The sequence below is a fragment of the Geospiza fortis genome, unplaced genomic scaffold (genome assembly GCF_000277835.1).
Source record: "Geospiza fortis unplaced genomic scaffold, GeoFor_1.0 scaffold113, whole genome shotgun sequence".
NCBI classification, from domain to species: Eukaryota; Metazoa; Chordata; class Aves; order Passeriformes; family Thraupidae; genus Geospiza; species Geospiza fortis.
The window spans coordinates 828,300-838,262 of NW_005054429.1; the positions used below are offsets into that span (position 1 = coordinate 828,300).

Genomic DNA, 9,963 nt, shown 5'->3' on the forward strand with positions numbered 1-9,963 from the left:
AACATACTTTTTTACTACAAGCTACTTTGTTTTGCAATTGTAATTCAAAATTCTCTCATTTAGAATGGAATAATTCCTGATATTAATAATATGCTTAGTTTTAACTGAAATTGACTAATTTTTAAAACTGAAATGAGTGAGGCCCAATGTGATTTATCCAGTACTTTGCCACTTCTAAAGCTTCACTAGACCAAAGAAAATGTCCATGCTCAAAAATCTTAGAAATAAAATCAAGAGAACTAATACCTCTTAGTAAAAAAGCTAAGTTAAAATACCTTTTATCTATTACAAGACAGATTCAGAGTGACAGGCAAGTCCTCCTTGAATAAACACATCTGTTGGGGTCTCAGAGCAGACCTGCCAGGTAACTCCTCCTGCCTTGCCCTGCCTGGTGCTGAATGAGCTCTGCCTGGCATTCCCGACAGGTTCCAGGTGTTCTGGAGCCCTGTGCTGCTCACTGACCCACAGACCCCACACCCTTCCTTCTCCCAGCTTATTGCACTGGCTGCAGCTCTCAGGAGATTTGCTGGTGCCGGCTCTGAATCTTGCATCACTTGTTCTGCTCTCTTTGGACACGGAGAGCTGACTGCTCTTCTCTGTCTGGCAGCCTTCAAGCACATGAAACGTTCTGCTGATGTTCCCCCTATGTGTTCCCTCCCCTAAGCAAAACAACCACGTTTATTTAAATAATCACTTTCTCCTAAGATGCTTTTATTTTTAGGTCTCTGTCCATTCTTATTCTCCTTGTGTGAGCTTTCTCTGGTTTTCCATTGCTCTGAAGTTCTGTCGGAAGGAAGCGCTCAGCCGTGCCATGCAGAGCTGAGTGCTGGAGGTAGCTTGTGTCTTGTAGGCTCTGCTCCTTGCACCCCCACTTTCCTGCAGCTCTGGCCTGCTGCTGGATGCTCTTGACACCCCAAAGCCTGCAGTGCCAGGCTGCTGCAGAATCCACTGTTGCCATCCTGTGCCTGTGCAGGGGATGCTCCTGGTGAAGAATCTTCATTTTCCCCCTAGGATCTCATTCTGTAGGCTTCATAGAATTTTCTCAATAACGTGAGGTAATTTCCCATGCTGGTTCAGTCAGTCCTCCAGCTCACTTCCAGACCCAGCTCCATCCTGATATTTGCAGGGCTCTGTGAATTTCCATTCTCTGAAGGGACTCCTGTGAACGGCTCTCTAGGCACCATGTTTGCAGTCAGGTGCCTCTGGATCTGTCCCTAAACAATTTTAGAGACTCCTGTGTGAAATGATGCTAAACATTTCTCTTTGTTGCATCCTGCACTCAGGTGAGAACAGGGAGCTGATGATTTCTTCAAGTTAGCCAGGTACGAAGCAGAGTTCGTGTTACTTGTGCTGCAGCCAGGCTGAGCTAACAAGCCTGACTGAGAGAGTACAAGAATTCAGGTGGCATTCAACATTTGAACGTAGATTTTTGGCTCTTAAATATGCATGCTGTTATTATTGGCAGAGCATGATGACTATATGGAACACAATGCGAAGAAAAATGAGTCAGGATCTCAGCTGAGGGAGGTTTACAGTCCAGCTAACAGAAGCACAACCAGCAGCAAGGCTTTGAAAAATAAGTGTGCTCTTAAGAGAGATGAAAAGCAGGAGATTCCAAAGACTTGAAACTTGGGAAGTTTTTGAAAGCACAGAATAGCATAGAGTAATCTCCGTGAACCAGGCAGTAGAAATACAGCAATATAAATAACAAAGTTGTGATAAAGAGGGGAGGGAAAGGCAGAAGAGATTGGAAGCAGCATTTTTGATAGACCTATGGAAATGATTTTAAGGCAAATGATGATAGGTTAAGTAAGGAAGGCATGAAGAGGAGTTTAGTCAGTAGCTCTATCTTTTTGGCCTTAAAAATCTTTGTTTCAGTCTTGGTAGTTTCTAAATACCAAGCCTGTTACCTTCCACTGAAACCTGAACAGGACCTTCACCTAGCAGGGAACCCTGCAAGCCAAACTGCTGTCCCCAGTGCCCCTCACTGGTTACTTCCATTGTGGCTGAAGGAGCAGTAGGCTGGCCCCAGGCCCCTGACAGTGCAGTCAGTGGTGTCGGTGTCACAGCTGTCACAGTGGCACTCTGTGGCCACTGGGTAGGAGTAAAAAGCTTCAGGGTGGTCACCACAGCCAGGGATCTTCACTGTTTCATACACAACCTCTTTGAAGGTGCAGGTCTGCTGAGCAGTTGATACTGGAGGATATTTATATACTGGATCCTGAAATTAGAGGGAAATAGCCGTTTTAAAATTTGTTATGGGCTAGGTTTCAGAGTTTTTATAAAATGGGAAAATCCTGCTGACATCAAAAGCATTTGGGTCTGACTCATCTAATTTCATTTATATCTTTAAATTGCCCCTTTCAGGAGGACTGAAACAGCAAATTTGTGTCATCCCATCACCAGACAATCTTTCAGGTCAATTGTTTGAGTCTTTAAATTATTTGAAAGAGCAGAGGAATCTACACAGGGATGGCTGCTTTACTGTATCTGCTTGCAAGCACAAATTGATCAAAAAGCAGAGATCCAGATTGTAATTCTTCTAACTGTGGTCATACACTATGAACATAATATATGCAGCCAGGTAATTAACTGCATTTTGTGATGGTATTTCACCCTTCTGTCTGTGCTTTAGATTGCCTGTGCATCTACTCTTGTGTTACTCAGTTATTCAGCCTGTTTTTCACAAGGCTCATCCTGTCTGTGTTTGCTACGGACTGCAGGAGTGGGGTATCCATCCATCACTTGAAATGTTCAATTCTGGTGCCTGAAATGAAGAGTCTCACCCTGGTGAAGCAGTATCCTGAGCACCACGTGGCATTCACTGTGATACAGAATTCACATTCTTCCCTTTCCACAGCAATGGTGATGTTGGTGAGCTGGCAGCTGTTGCAGCAAATTGCTTTCCAGCAAAGGAGCAGCACGTAGCAATTAAGTGTCTTCATCCTGTCTGTAAAGCAAAAAGTAGAGCTCAGCTGGAGCAACATGTAGAGTTATTTCCAATAGTTAGAGAAGCAGGGAGAAATTGAGTCTCTGCTTTATCCCCAAGTGGCTCTACAGCAGCAGGAGTTCAGAATCATCAGCGAGAACAGAGACATGAGATAGATCTTCCTCATGTTTACTGCTCAAGGAGTTTGGTGCTCCTAAGCAATGGAAATGGCATGGCAGCAATCTCTGCAGAATGGTAATAATAACAGAATACCATACCACTTCCAAGGAAAAAATTTATCTAAGTTTCTGGAGGGAGAACGTATCCTGTCTGTAAGGACAAAGAATACGAAGCAAGAGAGAGAAAGAGCCAAGTATAATGTATTTTCCAGAAGCAAGTAATTACTTTAAGAGTTTGCAATATGGAAAAAAAAAAGAGATTTCTCCATCAGGATCTGATGAAAACTTACCTGTATTCTACTTGCCTTCCTAGAAGCACCAGCTGTAGTGAGAAGAAAGCCCCGTGCTTTCCTTTTATACTGAATTGGGCGTAATTGATACCTTGAGGATTTGCAGTGTCTTAATGCAGCAGGCATTAGTTTGGGACTTGGTGAAAGAGGATTAATGTTCAGCCAGACAGGGAGATTAAGCCTTGTTGAGAGGAAAAAAGAAAAGCCAAACACACTCAGGAAGGGATGGTGAAGGTTACTGTCACACTGTCTCTCCCCACATGTCACTGGGTTTGATTCAGTGGCATTTAGAAATAGCTGAGCCATTTCACAGTCTGAAAAAAGGTTGAGAAGCCTATTTTTGGAAATGAAATGTTCAGTCGGGTGTTTAAACTGCTCTGTCAGCCCCCAGAGTGATGGCTTGGGGTGCAAGCTGGTCCTCTGGCAGTGGAGGACCCCTCACAGTGGGGACACTGCTGTAGTGTTTCTTAGCTAATGATTATTTTCTTGGGTTTTTTTCAGAGAAATTTTCAATCTTAATTGGTTTTCTCTGAGCTAGGTCTTACCCAGTGAGCTGCATATGTATTTATTCATCGATGCAGTAAAGCTAGGAATGTGAATTTTGTCAAAGCACGAAGAACTCCTCTTCCCTTTGCCATTCTTTTCTAGCCCAGTATATGCAGTCCTGGTTCCTGTCATGATCACATTTTTGACTTATGTGAGGGATTTTTGTGTTGTGGAAAGGGACTGTTAGGATGTCAGAATGAGGCTCCAGATTTGTGGTTTTATGTCTGTGATCTCAGATAAAAATATTTTCATGTTCCAGGGAAAATTCTGATGTTTTTAGCTGACAACCATGCAAACCCAGCTTGAATGAATTCCTTGGTTTTCCATGGGAATAAAAGAGTCTGTGGATAGTGTTTGGGTATTTCCTGCATTCCCAAGTTAGGGATGTGTGCCTCTTCACCAGAATAAGGACAGAGAAAGGCCTCAGAGCTTCACACACCACTTTTGGGGAGGATGACTCACAGCAGCCCTGTATTTACTATTACCTGCCCAGAACAGCCAGTCTTGCTTTGTTATGACTGTTCTATTATGGTCAGTCTGACTTTGACAGAAATCCACCCCTGAAGGAAAACTAGACAAGGACACAGAATTTAAAAGCATTTTATCATGCACATAAGTCCTCCCTGGACTATTAGGTTCCTGCAGCCGGGGTATTTTTCCAAGTAGCTTTTACAAATGAGCCCTTTAAGTGTGTCATACCTTGCTGGGGTCCTGCAGACTGCCCATCTGTTCCACTTTCCCTGCAGTACCTGCATTCAGAAATGAATTTTGCATCTCACCAAAGTTAGAAAGTGAGGTGGAAATTTTCCCTGGGCGTCTCCTGTAATAAAAACTTTGTTTGAATGAGAAGACAGTTCACTTAAATCTATAAAGAAGTAAAAAAAAAAAAAAAAAATTAGACATCTTTCTTTCTCTGAATGAATATAGACCCTGTGACTGTTTGATAATGTTCTTTGGTGTCATTTAGTGTCAACACAGTCTGTCTTCTCAGAGGAGGTTCTCAGTTGCTGCAAATCTCTAATTCCAGAGAGGTCAGACAAAAGCTGATTACTTTTGTTATATCCCTACTGAGGATCTGATCTTTTCTAAGTACTAATTTATCCAAGTTAAATAAGACAAAATAAGTTTCATTTGCAGAGGGCAGTACAGAAAATACCTGTTCTGTTTCATGTTTTGAATAAGTCATACACTTTGACTGAAGCATGGTTTGGCAAGCAGACAGTGCAAGTTTAGCCCCTGCCATGTTGTATCTTCACTGCCCCAGCTCTCAGCCTCCTCACTTGCGAGAGCACCATTCAGGGAAGTTGTTCTATTCAAAGGAAAGCTGACTTTACAGCACTGTTGTAAATCCAGATTTGTCAGTGAGACCAAGAGGTGTGGCGGTGTAAGTGATGGGATTGATTGGAGAGTGTGACTGAGGGCTGGGAATAGCAGAAAGTCTTCTCCTGAAGAGTTCGTGAAGTTCATAAACACAATACAGACACTTTAATGGAAGGCTTGCCCTGATTTCAAGGGCCCTAAGGGAGCAGTTGATGGCCAAGACCTCTGCACTCTGGAATCTGGGAAATGCTCTCAAGGAAGATCCTCAGTGTGAGCTGGGGGCTGGGTCATCAAACTCAGGTTCTGCTGGGGCAGAATACAAATACACCAGTGTCACCCTGATTTTTTAAGATTTTCTAAGCCGTCTGATGTTTACATTCCTGTAGCAAACTTTCTCACACACTTTCTGTAAATAATTTATTGTTTTGCATTCTTTTATGGAGGAGGAGAGATTTGACGGAGTGTTGGTTTGTCCAGTGTCATTGGAGAGGTGGCACTGTCACCCTCCAACTCATTGTCACTTTTGGAAAACTATAAATGTTTGGAGTCAGAATTAAACTTCCCTTTTTTCACCTTGAGAGCAGCGGCGTGTGCTCGTGTTGTTTCATGTCCTACAGTGACATCTCAGCTCCTGTGGCATCACAGAGGACAGCAGGTTCACATGGCTGTGTGAAGCCTTAGTGGCTATTTGGGGACACAAAATGCTTCTGGTGTTGCTACTTTTTTAGTGTTCTGTGGCTCCTTTCCTTGCACTGTTTGCTGCTGTAACCTAGCGAGCCATTGGCACCACTGCTGTCACAAGGGAGCTTTTGCTTTGCTTTTTTTTAATCACTTCAAATACAAGGGCTGTGCCACATTTTCCTCTTCTTTCCCTTCTATCTGCAAATGCTTGTTCTCTTCTGCTTGTGGTTAGTTTATTTCTTTGTTTTGGGGTTTTTTTTTCGTGTGTGTGTATGTGGGATATTGGTTTTTTGTTTGTTTTTTTTTTTTTCTTGCAAAAGCATCTAATACAGAACTGAAAACTTTTATCTTCTTTATACGTCCTAAAAAAATGGAATTTCTTTCTTCAAGTGTGGTGATGCTAAGACTAATGATTCTGTTGCTACAGGTTTTAAGTCTGTCTTGCTTAAAAGAAGGTAGTTTAGATATTTAAGAGAACTTCAGCATCTGTCCAAGTGCTATTGGAAGACTTGGTTATGTGTGTGCAACACGTCCACAACAAGTAATAAATCTGACTCTGTCCTGACAGGAGATGTATTCAACCTTCTAGCGGGGAAAAAACATTTGGTATAAAATACATCCTGCTGCAGCCTAGCTTTAGCTTGTAGTGTAACCTTAAATACTTACATGTTTGTAAACTTAAAGGTGTCAGCGGCTGTGGTTTGAAGTTTCTGATGTTCATAGTTGTGATTACATGTTTTAGCTCTTGATAAGTAAATATGTTAACAGAGGATAACAGCTTCTGCATGTGAAAGCTGGTTTGCATTGGAAGTATTTCTTATGATCATATTTGTGAAGTTTCTTATGTTCACAGTTGTGATTACATGTTTTGTGTTACAGAGGATATGTTTAAGATGTTTTATGTTACAGAGGATAACAGTTTCTGCATATGAAAGCTGGTTTGCATGAGAAGCGTTAAATTTGTTTTAATGTTTTTTAAACTTAAAGGTGTCAGGGGATGTGGTTTTAAGTTTCTGATGTTCATAGTTGTGATTACATGTTTTAGCTCTTGATTAGATATGTTGCCGATGATAACAGCTTCTGCACGTGAAAGCTGAATGCACTGGAAATGTCTCAAGGCACGTCCAAGGTGCTTAAATGTGTGGCTGAATTCACTTTGTGTGTGGTTCCAGCCCATGAAGATGTGGAGCAGTGCCACCCTGCTGGGTGTGTGCCTCTGCCAGGTTTCTTTGGACACTGCCCTCTGCCTTTCCCCTCTCTGTGCTTCTCCAAATGTTTTTCTGCACAGCTCCAGATTTACCCTGAGGTTTGCTGCTGCTCCCCAGTGACTGACTGAATGGATATCCTTGAAGTACCAAGCTTACAAATCGTTCTGTGCTGCAGCCTGAGCTCCTTCTGTGGTGTTGGAATTTCAGAGCACAGCAGCACAGTGCTGAATAAATGAGCTGGAGTTTGGTTTTTCCCTTTTGTTGCTTGCTGCTGGTGGGACATGACTTTTGCTGCTGCTTTACCTCTCCCTGTGCCTTTGGGGTTTACTGTGACCCTTATTAAATTCACACTGCCTTCAGTGGTGCCTGCATTGAGGGGCTGGGCACTGTTGGTCAATATAATTTTTACTGATGTTGTTTTAAGTTGCCAGCACTAATGAAGCAGAACTGTGAAGTAGGTCGGGCCTGCTGAGCACACAGATAGTTGAAACTAATTAGTGTCAGCTAAAGACTTCATCATTAATGATGGATTTGTGTATGCATTCATATGAAAGCAGAATATTTGATCCTCAGGCGACTAAAGGAAATGCCAGAATGGATTGACTGTGCTTTTGGTAGCACAGGGTTTTAGAAATCTCTGGAGATACAAGTTCCCATTCCTTGGAGCTGAGGTTACATATCCCATATTTTCAAATACCTACACAAGCTGTTAGTCTTTCTAAGCCTTGTGGAAATCCTGCTTGCAGCCAACAGCAGCAGAAAGGAGAGACTCTGAGAAGTGTTTAATAAACCCAGCAATCCAGATGTGTTGAATTTGCAGGCGTCCCCAACATGGGAAGAGATGAGAATCTTGACTCCATGTTTCAGAAGGCTGATTTATTATTTTATGTTCTATATTACATTAAAAGGAAATGATATATTAAAACTATACTAAAAGAATAGAAGAAAAGATTTCATCAGAGGGCTACCAAGGAAGGAATGGAAAGAATAATAAAATCTTGTGACTGCTCACAGCCTCGACACAGCTGGCTGTCATTGGTCATCAAGTAAAAACAATTTCACATGCTGGGTAAACAATTCTCCAAATCTCATTCCAAAGCAGCAAAACATGGACAAGCTGAAGCTTCCCAGCTTCTCAGGAGAAAAGATCCCAGTGGAAAGGATTTTTCATAAAATATCATGGTGACACAGATGCTTTGCTGTCATTCAGTCATCTCTTGTAGCTCTTGTCTCACGTGACATAAATTCATTCATGGCTGATTCCTATGCCACTTTTCTAAATATATAAACCAGCTGCATTTCTTATTCTTTTTAGAGATGGCGTTCTTGTCATCTTGATCTCTTTTCTCTTGCACAGCCACAGTGTGGCCCTGGCTCCTTGAATAAGATCAGGTGGTAACTCCAGTGGTATCTGTTAGGAAATATGTGCTAAGGTTCTGCTCAAGAGTAAACCAAGGATAAAAATAAATATTTGCTAAAAATGCTCTCTTTTTATTTCTTGGTCATTCTTGCATTTTTATGTATCAGATAGTTTCTGAATATTTTAATTTTCCAATGAAAAGTACTTTTTTTCACTTTTTTGTGTGTGAGTAATAAGAAATTTTAATTCTGTCATTGCTCTGGAGTACTGCTGTGTTATTTTAAGTTTTTTCTGAGTGTTACAGTGTTTTTCAACTAGAAAGCATTGTCATGGATCAGCCATATTAGAAAAATGACAAAGCAAGGGATGGAAAATATATGGTTATTCAATACATGATGGAAAATATATAGTTATTTAATACCTGATCAGCTAGGGTTTCCTTTTTGTTACCTGAGCAGTTCTTGGGCCTGTATGGAGTTGTCATTATGCTGTTGAGAACAACCAGAAAGATAATCAAAGAGAAAAAAAAACATGTCTAAATATTCACTTGAAAAGTCAAAATTTGAGTTTATTTTTTATTTTTATTTAATTATTTTGCATTTTAATTATGTTTATTATTTAATCATTATGTTAATAATATTTCAAGGCCCAAATATAATAGAATGAGTGGAGTCCAAAGGACAAAAGCTGCCATTAGTTTGTGTAAGGAATGCTTGCACTTATTTTCTAGGTGGGTTGTTCCACTAACCTGCTGTATTCCTATTTTGTTAAACCTAGAAATAATTTAAAAAAACCCCAATATTTCAGACTCTGGAATATTTCATCATTATTTCTGTTATGTTAGGGAGCTGGACAAGCTTCTATGATGCATTTTATGATGCCTTCTTCTTCTAAAACAGTAAATTTGGCAGGACTGAACCTTACTCATACACGAAAAACCAGCAGCTGCTAATTGTTTCCAAACTGCAGCTATGATATGCAACACAAGGCTGGTGTGAATCATGCTGGCAGTCTGCACTGAGAACACAACAAAGTTGGTGCAGAATGGTTTGGCACTCTTGGAGGAAGGATGAGAAGCCCACCTTACCTGGCTTGCTGAATAAAGTCCTGGGCTGAAGATGCCTGACCCGTATCTTTTTTGCAAGTGCAGTAATTTTAGGTCAAATTGTTTAAGAAAAATAGGTTGGGAAGAATGCATACAGCCCTAACCACATTTGGCTGCAATTCTAACATTTTGTCTGACCAACTTTAGCTAAAATATTAACTCCTTTTAGGGGGTCTGAACAATTTCTTTTAAATTCTTTTTTTTCTAAGCAGTCATATGGACCTTTTATTCTAGGGCATGGAGCCATTGTTGAGCAGATTATGGGGTGATGGGGTTGCCCTGTGAGCTACAGGAATTGGAGTGTTATCAGATTGCAAATTGGCAAAGAAATGTTATGAAACAGCA

At 41.1% G+C, this 9,963-nt stretch overlaps 1 protein-coding gene across 1 annotated transcript; it reads right to left on the bottom strand.

Moving 5' to 3' along the window:
- Positions 1 to 1,819: 1,819 nt before the first annotated feature.
- Positions 1,820 to 2,945, bottom strand: FSHB (follicle stimulating hormone subunit beta). The gene is made up of 2 exons (XM_005426935.3): positions 2,787 to 2,945; positions 1,820 to 2,221 (listed from the first exon to the last, which is right to left on the bottom strand). The coding sequence occupies exons 1-2, from the start codon at positions 2,943 to 2,945 to the stop codon at positions 1,985 to 1,987; spliced, it is 396 nt and encodes a 131-aa protein (XP_005426992.1). The 3' UTR covers positions 1,820 to 1,984.
- Positions 2,946 to 9,963: the final 7,018 nt, after the last annotated feature.